At 32.4% G+C, this 14,459-nt stretch overlaps 2 protein-coding genes across 4 annotated transcripts; one reads left to right on the top strand and one right to left on the bottom strand.

Annotated features, from left to right (window-relative positions):
- Positions 1 to 713: 713 nt before the first annotated feature.
- On the bottom strand, positions 714 to 7,723 carry LOC116768969 (F-box only protein 9). 2 transcript variants are annotated; one of them, XM_061528967.1, is made up of 11 exons: positions 7,522 to 7,723; positions 7,091 to 7,234; positions 6,792 to 6,929; positions 6,513 to 6,669; positions 6,066 to 6,214; positions 5,484 to 5,647; positions 4,268 to 4,462; positions 3,827 to 3,962; positions 3,401 to 3,511; positions 2,694 to 2,882; positions 714 to 1,316 (listed from the first exon to the last, which is right to left on the bottom strand). In XM_061528967.1, the coding sequence occupies exons 1-10, from the start codon at positions 7,522 to 7,524 to the stop codon at positions 2,694 to 2,696; spliced, it is 1,386 nt and encodes a 461-aa protein (XP_061384951.1). In that variant the 5' UTR covers positions 7,525 to 7,723; the 3' UTR covers positions 714 to 1,316. The 2 variants fall into 2 exon arrangements, with proteins under 2 accessions (XP_061384951.1, XP_061384957.1); XM_061528973.1 differs by having other exon boundaries at positions 6,519 to 6,669.
- Positions 7,724 to 7,966: 243 nt separating this feature from the next.
- Positions 7,967 to 14,435, top strand: LOC116768997 (AP-1 complex subunit sigma-2). Of its 2 annotated transcripts, none has more exons than XM_032659958.2 (5): positions 7,967 to 8,173; positions 8,296 to 8,474; positions 8,858 to 8,966; positions 9,726 to 9,863; positions 13,592 to 14,435. In XM_032659958.2, exons 1-5 carry the CDS (start codon positions 8,171 to 8,173, stop codon positions 13,634 to 13,636), a joined length of 474 nt encoding a protein of 157 aa, XP_032515849.1. In that variant the 5' UTR covers positions 7,967 to 8,170; the 3' UTR covers positions 13,637 to 14,435. The 2 variants fall into 2 exon arrangements, with proteins under 2 accessions (XP_032515849.1, XP_032515848.1); XM_032659957.2 differs by lacking the exon at positions 13,592 to 14,435 and adding an exon at positions 12,290 to 13,345.
- Positions 14,436 to 14,459: the final 24 nt, after the last annotated feature.

The following is a 14,459-nucleotide window of genomic DNA, read 5'->3' as shown; positions in this document are numbered from 1 at the left end:
GATAAATATTAAAATTAATCAAAAAGATTTTATTTCAATAAAAAAAGTTTTGTCAACGTAAAAATATGACAACACAGTAAAAATATACAATCATTTATCATTAAGGCAATGAATCAAATATATTAATAAATAATTTAATTTGAATTAACTAATTAAATAAAACTATATTATCTCATTATTTATAATTGTAACTGTTATATTCCAATTATTTAAATTTTTACCTGTGGTAATAAAAAATAATCGAAATTGCAATAAATCAAATTTTAACAAATAGTTAAAATCAAAGATAGAATAAACACTCAGCATTCAAGGTTAATATAAACAAGTATTGAAAAATTTATTAATTTTTTTTATTTATACATAAAATTTGTTAATATATCAGAAATAAAACAAAACGAAAAAAATAATAAAAACACCAAAATAATATTTATTTATTCATAAATAAATGTCTAATTGTACTGTTATGAAACACGTGTTCTCAATATGAAAATACTAGAACATACAACTTGAACATAGTTATCAATTTTCATACCACCTAGAACTAACTTCACGATGTAGAATTTATCTGTCGGTGTGCGCGCGCATCGTAAAAATTCACTCTCATCATTTTTCTCCAACGCGCCAAAAGAAGTATAACTTCAAAAAATCTGTTTGACGTGAAGTCCGGTTAGAAATGCCATATTTATTGTAACGGCAACATTGAAACACAACGATAAATTTAAAAGTTCTTTATTTAAATCTCAATGTCTTATAATATGGACATGACGACCCGAAGGAACGAAGACACCACTTTATAAAGAACAAAGTGAATAAAAAATGGCTAAAAAATAACCGCTTATATACAATAAGTTGATAGATATTTTTACAATATAGTTCATACAAACTTTCGGCCAAGCACTGTACAGAGTGAAACGAAAGATAAAACATCACGTAGCGTCGTATAATATGTACAGATATATAGAAAAGCATTTTCTTTGATAAATATTTTCACAGTAAACATGTTTGCACGCATCGAAACAATAAAAGCATATTGAAACTTACTTTTTGTACTTTGTCATTTACCAGCTAAGTATGAAAACAATGTCACGGAAAATTTTTGAAAATCCAAATTTTACCTTTTTTGCTTCAAGGCAGAAGTCACATATAAATTAACAACCTCATTTGAGTACATCGAAAAACTATTTACCTTTGCTTAAGAATTAATATTTATTTATTTTTTTAAAAGGCATTTATAGTACAAACAAGAAACAACTCTTACATGTACGCTAACGTTAATACAAAATGTAATCAAGCATCGTTGAGACCGTCACAGAAATCTGTAAACAGAAACGATGTTTACCTTAAGTGAGATACAGTATACATGATAAGCCTTATGTTATATACGTGGGAGCGTGATACCTAGCGTGCTGTGTCTGTGTGTGTGTGGATACACTCATCAACGTGTACATGTATGCGAGTGTGTTTGATACCTAGCGTGCTGTGTCTGTGTGTGTGTGGATACACTCAACAACGTGTACATGTATGCGAGTGTGTTTGATACCTAGCGTGCTGTGTCTGTGTGTGTGTGGATACACTCAACAACGTGTACATGTATGCGAGTGTGTTTGATACCTAGCGTGCTGTGTCTGTGTGTGTGTGGATACACTCAACAACGTGTACATGTATGCGAGTGTGTTTGATACCTAGCGTGCTGTGTCTGTGTGTGTGTGGATACACTCAACAACGTGTACATGTATGCGAGTGTGTTTGATACCTAGCGTGCTGTGTCTGTGTGTGTGTGGATACACTCAACAACGTGTACATGTATGCGAGTGTGTTTGATACCTAGTGTGCTGTGTCTGTGTGTGTGTGGATACACTCAACAACGTGTACATGTATGCGAGTGTGTTTGATACCTAGCGTGCTGTGTCTGCGTGTGTGTGGATACACTCAACAACGTGTACATGTATGCGAGTGTGTTTGATACCTAGCGTGCTGTGTCTGTGTGTGTGTGGATACACTCAACAACGTGTACATGTATGCGAGTGTGTTTGATACTTAGTGTGCTGTGTCTGTGTGTGTGTGGATACACTCAACAACGTGTACATGTATGCGAGTGTGTTTGATACCTAGCGTGCTGTGTCTGTGTGTGTGTGGATACACTCAACAACGTGTACATGTATGCGAGTGTGTTTGATACCTAGTGTGCTGTGTCTGTGTGTGTGTGGATACACTCAACAACGTGTACATGTATGCGAGTGTGTTTGATACCTAGCGTGCTGTGTCTATGTGTGTGTGGATACACTCAACAACGTGTACATGTATGCGAGTGTGTTTGATAGCTAGCGTGCTGTGTCTGTGTGTGTGTGGATACACTCAACAACGTGTACATGTATGCGAGTGTGTTTGATACTTAGTGTGCTGTGTCTGTGTGTGTGTGGATACACTCAACAACGTGTACATGTATGCGAGTGTGTTTGATACCTAGCGCGCTGTGTCTGCGTGTGTGTGGATACACTCAACAACGTGTACATGTATGCGAGTGTGTTTGATACTTAGTGTGTATTATATAAGAATCATTTACATATATCGATATCAATAGATACATTTACGCGACTTTGTTTGTCTCTTGTGTGAAGTGTCTATTTGTTCATACAACTATGTATGTATGTATATGTGTACAAACATATTTGTTTCGAGTGAATATGTCTCACCTAAGTGGTCCCCATAAGCGGCGCGGCGGTATCAGCAGTGAAGGCCCTCACTCTGCTGAATGTGAAGGGCGGGAACTTGTTGGGGAGGAGGTCGAAAGAGGTCCAGTGGTCGCGTCCCGTTGTCGCTAAGTAACGACGCCAAACCAGCTTACTGTTGCGACGCGAACGGACGCTTCCCAGCTCCAGGTCCTGGGGCCGCCCGGCATGAGGGAAGCGGATGTTATACATAAAATATCATTTATTCACACTTCATCACAGCTGAAGCAAGATTTTATGAAAATGTTGACTTTTTTTATAAAAATTAAAATCAATGAATAAAATTATTGGTAAGTCTTCCGTCTTTCAACCTCCATATGAACATGAATTGTTACTAAGTCACGATACAGTTAAATGAGTGTTCGAAAATGTTTTTAATTAATACCTATACATTAAAAAAATATTACATTTTTTCAGTCTCTATTTTGATGTATTTAAGAAAACCACATTAATTTCACCTCTACAGTAAAGAATACATTTTTTTAATATCCGTATAAGTTCTGAAATAGAACCGGAATAGCTGTAAGGGATAAAAATCACTGATTCAAAAGACATTAGTGTCTAAGCAAATTATATATAAGTATGAAATACAATCAATTAATGGATGAATTGAAAGCATCATAAATCATCATCATCATCACATCATCAGGAACCAAACAGTTATATCATACCAGGTGGAAGATCTGTTCCTGTTGTTCGACCACCTCCTTCCGCCTGGACCTGTACCTGGTGGAGGCCTGCGACACTCGCTTCTCACACGCCTTCTTTATAACGATCGCCACCTGATGATAGACAAGTTACAGAAACAAAGTGACGGTCACTCCGACAGTTCCTCTGCAGATTATATATTCCAACCAAAACAAATAACCACAAACAGAATGTACATGGTTTTAAACACATATCTCAGCATCAGTAACATGTGGCAAACTAGAACTCAGTGTTATATGAATTTTATAAAGCAATATAATTTTTGTTTTAAAGTAAATATGTATATAAAATCCTTCAGCTCTGACGTCATATCAGTTCCTTATCAAAACTTAGTTATACAAAAATAATACAGTCTATATTATTTGTAATGAAAGTTACAACGTATGTACCGTGTCTCCCACCAGGCGGTAGTGTCCGGACAGTATCCCCAGACTGTTCTTGATGTCCCGGTGTCTGAGGTGTCCGACACATGAAGCCGGCTCGTCAGCTGTGGTCCACATCAGGACCAGGCCCTCGGGGAAGAACCTGGTACAAATATATTGATATTGAAAAAAGAATTAACTACATAGATTACTGTCATACATTATTAAAGAATTAATATATATTTAAATAAAAGTATCCTATATTACTCCATACTACATCACCTATCTGCCAGTTAAGGACTCTTCAAAATCGGTCCAGCCATTTCTAATATTAGGCGTAACAAACAGACTGTCAAAAATTTTAACCCAATATCTGGTATATTATCCATGTATTATAAAGAAATAGAAAACTAATTTTTATATAATATAATTTAGAATCCAATATATAATATAATATAACTGAATCACCTCAGATATCTGTAGTAGTCCACCAGGTACCAGGGTCTGTAGAACTGGTCCTGGAAGTTGTTCTCTCCGTGTCTCACGTACGTGGTCTTGCTGATGTACACTCCGTTGAGGTTCAGTCTCGCACGTTCTATGTACATCTGCCTCCACGTGGGGTACCCGTGCACACGTGGCGTCCCGCATTCTATACCCCATGTTCTAGAACATTCATTCAAGCTGACATGTACTGCATATGCATGAATATAGACATAAATAAATTCTGTACCCCATGCACGTCTTGCATGCTCTATGATAGCAAAAGTTAGGAGCTATTCACTAGGTGATCAGACAACCAACAGTACTAGCAACGGACTTAATACCAAATATGGTAATTATAAGATATGTTTAGCAGATGTTATGGCTTAAAACTATGTGCTTTTCATACACAAATACAGAAGAAGTTAGAGACAAGTTCTATACTATTACTTTCTCTTTAGAATTAAAGCTACTTTCATTCAATACTCTAATGTGTCTATACTTTGTACCCCCACCACTAGGTCCCTGTACCCCCACCACTAGGTCCTTGTACCCCCACCACTAGGTCCCTGTACCCCCACCACCAGTTCAGTCACATTGGTCATAATACATCAATGACTTTGTTAGGTACAGTCCGCGAGACTTAAGCTGAGCTTTGCATTTGTGTGAGTGAAAGTCAAAGTAGAGTTAGTCAAAAATCTTTTAGAATTAAATTTTATTATATTTCAAATACATAGCATGAGTGCGAGAGCTATTCCAGACTAAAAATAAAACAAGCAGAACTTGTAAAAGGCCAGATGTAAATATTATCAATGTTATGGAAAAAAATACTATTAATTAATAAACATTTTGAAAAAACTATAGAAATTCTTCTTCACTACGCATTGCATTATCAACATTTTCATTGTAATAATAAATTGTTCCGTTATATCACCAACAGCGGCTCGTGACCTCACACTTCTTTCCTTCTCTCTTGGCAGGGTCACACACATTATTCCGTTCTTGGATAGACATAGTAACGACTTTTTCTAAATATTGCGGTCAGTACAAAAGGTGAAGTGCGGAAGGTGCGGGGCGGATCACAAGCAGTGTAAACCGGTTTAAAACTAGAAAAGCACGCGGCACACGCAAATTTTACATCACACCTACACTATCGCAAATTTTACACGCACACACACGTGGAACATGTAAACAAGACACTAACTTGACACAGAGACACCGCCAAATGTCGGGCTCCCGGGCTGCCACGTACAGCCCCCGACAGACGGCCGCCACACGCTCCAGCGAGGCGCCGTCGAGCTCCGCCCCCACCACCCAGCGGAGCACCAACTGGATCACTTCATACGGCAACCAGGAGATGTGACCACCCTGACAAATAATACATCATTTGTTCGCTCTGTACACACTACATACATATATAGGATCATTGTTCTTAAATTTTCCACTGTCTTTGTATGTTTTACAGAAACCATTATAATGTTATAAGGTCACCGCTAGTTTAATATAAACTGAGGGAAATAGATAAATCAATACAGTGAAGGAGTTGGTGAGCATGTTAGTGAAAATATTGGTATTTTAATCTCATTACAGACAAAGTTAATTAATCATTCTAATTGATCCGTAGCTCTTGTTCGGATTCTAATCATTTTTATAATCAATAACATACCAAGAAGGTAATATATATATATATACAAGGATAAAGATCCTTTTTTCGTGTTGTAATATTTTTTTTTATTAATAATGGAAGGCCATTGCACCATAGAGATATTATAAAAAAATATATAACCTTAGCAGGGTGTGCCATTTCTACGAGGTATCCCTTCTTAGCCATGATCCTCTGTAGTCGAGACAGTAGGTCCTCTCCCTCTATGACGTCTTCATCGTCAGTGTCCTCATTGTTCTCAACACGACTCACCTCCTCCATCTCAGACTCCGCTGAAATTTAAATTACATTAAGATGCAACAAATTTAATGCTATTGTGAAATAAATAAAGTAAATGAAATGATTTTTATAGGAGTATCATTTAAAGCATGCTAAGACTTGCTCAATAGAATATTCATATAAAGAAGCCATCTATTGGCAATTTTTTTATCAATTTTATGAATTAAATGCATGTTTTATCATCTATAGTGGGCAAGAGAGTGATTTTGATACTGTAAGTGGCTTGCAGCGGGCAGGATTATAATGTCAGGGAATTAAATCAACATAATATTAATTTTGTTTCTTACTAACACCCACCTTCCGGAGGGTCAGGTCTGCCATCTGTTTCCTCATATAACCTGCTCTCAACATCGGGTAGGATCTGTATAGCTCGTTTGTAATGCTGGATGGCTTCATATAGTTTCCCGTTTCTTTCAAATTCGACACCCAGGAGAAATAATTTTTTTGCCTGAAATCATTTAAAATGTGGAAAATGAGATCTATACATATTTGTTATGCAATAATTTTGATTTAAAAGGTCGGTGAGCCACAGTTCACACAATAGTAGTAGAAAAGTAAAAGCTTGTTTACCTGTTCCTCGTCAGTGAGAGGCTCTTTGCGAATCTGTTCCGATTTCACCAAAGACTGACCTCCCTTGTACGGTGAGGACTCGAGTTCTCTCTGCCATTGCTGTCGGAATACTTCTAGCTCATCCTCAATATTATTTTTCTGGAAGAAAATTTGAAACAAGTCTTTTCAAACTTTTAAAAAGTATGAGAAAAAAACTTCAAGAAAACTTTTTAAATATGGTTCAATGGTGTAACAACAATCCTATTAAAAGAATAGGTTTGTTCATAATCACAAAATCCTTCTAATATCATTATTAGTACCCCATCATCCAGGTTCACCCGTTCCAACAGAAGTTTGGTTTCCGACACTGTCTGTTTAGATGAGGAAGGGTCTTCCTGTTCGTCTCCATCGCAGTCGCTGCCGCTGCCGCTGCCTGCGCCACCCCCCGTGTTTGATACAGATGCCTAGCAAAGTTTATTATATAAAATATATTCATTAGTAAAATATACATTCATCATTATATATTCATATTAAACAATTGACTATGTCATATATATTTCCATATGTTATTTAAATCTGAATTAAAATACTGACTATTATGAATCGAACTTCATACTAATGAATTTATGCAATTCTGTAAGGAAGTAAAAAATTAAATTAAAAAAATATGTTTTAATAACTGGTTAGGTGCAGTTAATATCACATAATTATTAATTATAAATACATTTTTTAATAACAATAATTTTTTTACCATCGTTCACAGAGAGAAGATATAATTTTAATAGCGGTAGCTATATCAGTTGTCCAGTACTGATTATGCAGCAATTTTTAGATAATATAGATTGTTTTACTTTCTATATTTATGTACTTTTAGTGTATACTGATGACAAATTTCGTATATATTTTGGAGGTCGGGTGCTAGGTTTTGCAATTGAATGTAGACTACTACGTCAAATATCAAAATATGTCAAACGAAACAGATAAAACACCGTTTTTTGATAAATGTAATATTTCAAATTAACAGAAATAATAATATATTATTCAGTTCAAGTAAAAAAAGTTTAATGATTAAAGCTAGACTTTAAAGTTTATGAAAGGTTCTTTTAATGAGATTAAAAAAATATATGTCTTTCTTTAGCTATTTATGGGCCATGTTACTTTTCAATTAAATGTATACGCTGTGATGTATGATCTGTCATTTTGTTTTATGGAGTTATAGGTCGTGGAAACATTGGTTTTATAACTGAAACCAATGTATTATTATAGATTATAAGTTCCATATAAGTAAATATTTATGTAAGCTAGAAATTTTTATAACTTATTCATTTTCAGTTTCAAAAGGTTCAAAGACTTCATTTTGTAGTTAAAAAAGTTGAAAGTACATTATAGTGATATCCAAAATGGTAGGTTTCCAAGAAATTTTCTTTTTATTGACATAAACTATATAAAGGTTATATAAACGTATTAGTAATAATATTTCTAAGTTAAAAGGTTATTCTATATTTCTGCTACATATCATTTACAGATGCAATTTATGTTGCTATTCAGCAGACAAGGCAAACTAAGACTTCAGAAATGGTATGTGGCACATCCAGACAAATTAAAAAAGAAAATAACAAGAGAGCTCATAACAACTGTCCTAGCAAGAAAACCGAAAATGTGCTCCTTCTTAGAATGGAAAGATGTCAAAGTGGTTTATAAAAGGTAAAATTAAAGACAGTCAAGGACTGGATGGAATATAACTATTAATCACACATAAATTTCATTTATAGTCTTAAATGATCCTTGAAACTATCTACCATTATATTGAGGATACAATTAAAACTATTTTATGAGATTGACATTACAATAACAATAGAATTAATGTATTAACTTTGTTCAATCATGTCAATATTTTATTTGGAACTATAAAATTTCCTATTTATTAATGACTAGCAAGTTTACTTACAAACCTTTAGTTTACTAAGTAAACTAACGGTTTGTAAGTATTCCATCCTAATTCAGATGCAAACAAACAGTTATTAATCATTACATTACCCATGTCTTTAAATAAAACTATGTTAAAATGTGTATTCTTTATATTCTAGATATGCATCCCTGTACTTCTGCTGTGCCATGGAGCAAGAGGATAACGAACTTCTAACATTGGAACTCATACACAGATATGTGGAACTGCTCGACAAATATTTTGGAAGTGTATGTGTTATACTCGATTGTTGTATTATTATACTTTATATATATGCTTTATCTCTAAACAATTTAAATTTATTTCTTAGTTTATAGCGTAACAGATAATCAAATAGTCCATCTTATACTGAGATAACAAACAATGCCTTTTGTAGCTTTTTTTTTATTTATTGCTTTTTTATTTTTTTAATAATTTTGTAGCTTTTTTATTATTTATTGCCATTTCTATTTTATATTGATTATGATATTCCAACATTTACAACACAACACCAAACATATGATATTCACACATAATTTTTTAATTATTTTAAGTGCAATTGTTGAATAAAAATGTCATTGTTTAAAATTTACTGTCATTAAAGACATTGAAGAATATATAGTAATTGACATTTTGTGTGTGTATCAAGAGTGTGATAGTTGTATTAAATTTTTTGATTATGAGATCTAAGACTTTTGCGAGTTTTATTCATTTAAATGAAACTAATATCTTTCGGATATACTACGCGTGCTTTGTTTTTTGTTAAAACTACATACTCCCGACGTTTCCGTTACTTTTCAGCAAGCATGATCACGGGCTGACGAGATGTGAATGTCTGTAGTTTTAACAAAAAAAATAAAGCATGCGTAGTATATCCGAAAAATATTAGTTTCATTTAAATTTATTATATTTCAATTATTAATAAATAGCTTTATACATCTTTTAAAACATGAAAGTAAACTTTTATGTTAAAATAATTGCAATGTTATGATCTGTTACCATCATTCCAGGTGTGCGAATTGGATATAATCTTCAACTTCGAGAAGGCTTACTTCATTCTGGACGAGTTGGTGCTGGGCGGGGAGTTGCAGGAGACAAGCAAGAAGAATGTGCTCAAAGCAATCGCCGCCCAGGACTTACTGCAGGAGGTCAGTAGCCAGGATAATGAGCTTGTGTAACATATATAAACCTTTGATAAAACATATTTAAATTCATAATTAGGAAATTTTTATGTATTTTGACTCTTTATTTTCACATTCTTACGTTCTCATCCATGTTATAAAACCTCGTTTGTGAGTATTTGTTTACATCTGAACGTTTCCGAGTCAGAAAACATAAATTTTAATTTTTCATAAATGTTCATCATAGGTTCCGATCAACTTAACTTAGGTGTTCATAAGCTAGTTTATATAGTTGTGTGTTATTCAGTCTTATACAGTTTGGGGTTTGAACTTTGCTGTGTAGATGTGTAAGTGAATTTTCAATCTATCTATTAAAATAATATAATAGATTGTATAATTTTTATAACGAGAACATTTCAATTAAATTTGAAGACAATAAAATATTACTCAACTGAACAAAACAATTGAAATATACAAAAACTATATGCTTTTTCCATGGCAATGATTTAAAAAAATATATCCTCAATATCATAAGTGCTAATAGCATGGAAATGAAATTTAATAAATCCAGGTTATATATGAAGAAAATATATATAAAAGTAATAATTTTAAAATTGCTCATATTATATCTGGTGATGGTTAGAGTAACTTATTTCTATGATTTATAGTAGGTATAATTTTATTTAATATATTATGTATTCTGTTAGAGATGACATGTAAGCTCTAGTCAATACCTACTGTCTGGACTTGCCTTTAAATGGACTTTGTATTAGGGTTTATAGTAAAGAGGACCAGTGAAGGCAGTGGCCTGTGTAGTGCCTTTGATTTGTAATGTCTATAGACATTTTTTTATTAGCACTGCCTTTTATACATATTATTAAACATGAAGCACATGTTTTGAACATATCCTTATGTTAAGTAGAATAATATTAGATAAAACTTGCCCAAAAAAAAAAAAGTCCCTAATTATATTATATACATATATGTTTAGTGATGCCTATAACTGAAACAATTCTATATAACTCACGTATAACAAAACTTACCGACATGAATCTAAGACCCTTAGCTTCCTTGTGGCACCGCACACTGCTAATATTTCCTATTTTGGTGTGAATATGCATGCTCTGGTGGCGATCAGGATTTGAACGATGGACTGTTGCACTGATGATCTACTTTACAACAGTATTGTATAAAAAAAAACTCTTTTACACATTGATTTAGTATGAGTCATGAAAATAAGACATTTATTACATAAAAATATAATCACATAGCACTGGAATTATTCATATTGGGGAATAAACTTTAACTTTTTTTTTTTTATGTACATCATGTGTAAAGGGGTTTAAAGTTATATATATATTTATACATACATTATTTGTCAGTGTAACTTTTAGTCATTGCTTATGCTTCATATAATTTTACTGCATGCATATTTATTTTTATCTGTTGTTATATCTTATTTTCATACATTATTTTGCATACAAATTCATATACCTCGAGTCACCGACACTGACACATTTTAATTAAAAAATATATATTTATATAAGCATTCCTGTACAAGTAGTTTATATATGATATTAAAAGTGATTAATTCATCAAAGTCCATTGTGTAATGTTTACATTTAAATATATAATTTTAATGATCCATTTGATATTTTATTTCAATCATATCGAATATATAAGCAGAATATCGAGCTTAATAGTGGAATCTCTTTATCATTGCTATCTGTGGCCCGTCATCCGCCGTGGCTGGTTGGGATTTATCACCTTGGTGGTTACATCATGGGAATGTTGCGAACAGCCCGTGGATAACTGACCATGGATCTTTTGTGTATTATAATATATAGTTTATATGATGTGGGCTAAAGTGATCAGATGCTTAATCTACGTAGCTTAGAATTTGACATGATTGTTAAACATACACTGCTTTATTGATGATATTTCATTGAGACTATTAATAGCAATATTAGATTAAATAAGACAGTGTCATGTGTGAGTTGGCCCGGTCGTGCGTTTATGTACTGGTATGTCTAAATACATTGATTTTTAACTAAAACATGTTTTCTTGCATGGTATAACTCCTTAACCTACACCGTAGCATGAATTTGTATATTATTGATTTTCTATCTCTCTGAAAATATAATATTTTTATAATGAAAATTCATGCTATGCTCCTTTCATATGAAATTGGTGGAAGTTTTGCAAACGGGTATGCTTTAATGTCTGGGCTGGCATACGACTAACTCTAAGCATGCATATATTCTAATTTATCGCTTGAAACAATAACTTATACAAACAACGACTTAAAATAATGCCTAATAGATTGAAATCAATTACATTGGTGGTTCTATCAGTGCCCACTGTCCACACAGACGGGATGGGTAGTTTTTGTTATATCTATGTAAAGGTGATTGTGGTCGGTTTATAACACCACTGGTGGGTATGTGCGATAGGATGAAGCGGTGGACGGAGCCCTGCGGGAGGTGGGTCTGCTCTGAAACCAGCCGGCGAGCCTTTTGATAGTGATGTGAATCATCTGCGCTCCATATATCTAAGGACGTTTAATTTAATATATTTCTAAAGAATTTACGTTGACGAATTTATACAACATATACTTTAATGTTTATTAACTTGTATTGGTTACCTCTGTATATTCTCTTCTTTAATATTTATTTTATTATTTGAAATGTAGATAAGAATGTATTAACAAATCTATAAATACAGATTCCAATAACATTTTTATTTATATATAATATTTGACGTGATAAAACGAGAAATAATTATATTATTTACTTTTATATAACATATACATGTATGATCATAAGCCGTGTTACGTACAGACATTTCACAGCAAAATAGTCAAGTTATTCGTTTATTTCGTTTTCCTGTTTAATTGTCTTGATATATTACAATAATAATTTGTATTTCGCCTTAATGTGCAATACTATAAGATTATCTCGTATATTAGATGATTTAAATTGAAAAGGACCAAATTTTTATAATAATATAAGTAACCGCAATCAAATACTAATAATTAAGTTTGTTTTACAACAGACTACTTCAGCTTCCCTAGGAATTCTCTTTCTATTAACGCTAGTCTTATTTATTTAGAGAAAAGATATATTATTTTTACTGTAAAGTTTATAAATACTTGACTGCTTGTTCTTTTATTTAAAATATTTTAAACTAAAGAATTTATTTTTATTTATTACAGATGTAGTTATTTAGTTATTAATAAGAAATAACTTCGTTGAGATTTTTGATGTCTTTATATAAATATATTTTTATTTTAATGATTACAAGTATTACAAATCTGTTCTGCCAAAAATAATATACTTAAATATATCACTGATAGGTTATAAACGCATTCCTATAACGTACTAATAAAATATTATGTCGTCTAACATTTTATGACAGATATTTTGTATTCTAACCTATATTTTATGAATTTATTGAAATCATACTCTGTATTTTTGTGGATATGAAACAATAAAACATATTAATATTAATTAGCACTTTTCACTAAAGCTTTTTTATAAACCCTTAAAAATTTTGAGTAACAAATTATTTATTATTAATCGATCAATTTTAAAATATTAAAGTTGTCTTAATTAATACCAATAAAGGCGACGAGTGTCACTGTCTAGTTGTTGGCGGTAAAACTGATTCTAACTTTTAAAGTATTGTTCGAAAAAGCGATTGCTCGGCTAACACGGCCACGAGCGACACTGGCTCAGTGATGACCCTTGTTGCAGGAGGAGACGCCGCAGGGTTTCTTCGAGGATCACGGCCTCGGTTAAGCATCAGACCCGCGGGAAACAGCAGTCGTAATAAAAGTAAATTATTTTACAGCAGTTACATCGTTCTTAGCTTTTCAAAAAACTAAATGTTGAAGTGTAATTTTGTGATAAAAAGTGATTAGTTATGAATAATGTTATCAAGCACAAGTTTTCCGTATATTCTTCAATATTGTATAAAAGTAGAGTTAGTTACTTACATATATTGAGTTCCAGATATATTATACACAAAAACATTTGCGTAATTTCTGCTCATAAAATTTGTTTATTCAAAATGACCTTTTAATGGTATGTGATTGAGGACATTTATCGGCATCTTTAAACGTCTCTATTTTCCTTGAAAGATTTCCTAAATAGATTTTTTATTGTTAATATTTCGCATTTATTAAGAAGGAATACTATAACTCTAGCTGTATATAGTTTTTTTCCAATACCCATTCCATAACTAACAAACGCCAGTACCGAGATGTACTTCATGGTTAAAAAAAAAACCTATTAACCAAGAAAATTGTATCAACTGGAAGTTTCCAGAAAATTTTAAGCATAATTATATATTAGTTTGATTAAAACTACTAGTGCAGAAAGTACTTAAATATCTTAATTCCTACTACTGTATATGAAACTATAAATAGTCCATGAAATATCTACTTTTAAGTCATGTATTTATATTACATTTCCATAAACTTTGTCAATTTAATTTCAATATGATAATGTTAAAAATGATATAAACCTAACAAAGAATAAAGGATTTTATATCTGGCCTAATACTTAATACATGTTAAATAAACTATTACAAATAAAAGGGGGCTTTTAATGAAATCACATC

This window comes from Danaus plexippus, chromosome 5 (genome assembly GCF_018135715.1).
Source record: "Danaus plexippus chromosome 5, MEX_DaPlex, whole genome shotgun sequence".
Lineage (NCBI taxonomy): Eukaryota > Metazoa > Arthropoda > Insecta > Lepidoptera > Nymphalidae > Danaus > Danaus plexippus.
Note: the sequence above shows the minus strand (reverse complement) of the source record. Positions and strands in the feature narration are given on the sequence as shown.

Excerpts from the sequence above, each read along its gene's own strand:
- LOC116768969 (XM_061528967.1), bottom strand. Across the intron at positions 4,463-5,483 it reads TGGCGGTGTCTCTGTGTCAA|AACATGGGGTATAGAATGCG; the intron begins GTTAGTGTCTTG and ends TGAATGTTCTAG. Across the intron at positions 3,512-3,826 it reads ACCGCCTGGTGGGAGACACG|GTGGCGATCGTTATAAAGAA; the intron begins GTACATACGTTG and ends GTCTATCATCAG.
- LOC116768997 (XM_032659958.2), top strand. Across the intron at positions 8,475-8,857 it reads GTCAAAGTGGTTTATAAAAG|ATATGCATCCCTGTACTTCT; the intron begins GTAAAATTAAAG and ends TTTATATTCTAG. Across the intron at positions 9,864-13,591 it reads CCCAGGACTTACTGCAGGAG|GAGGAGACGCCGCAGGGTTT; the intron begins GTCAGTAGCCAG and ends CCCTTGTTGCAG.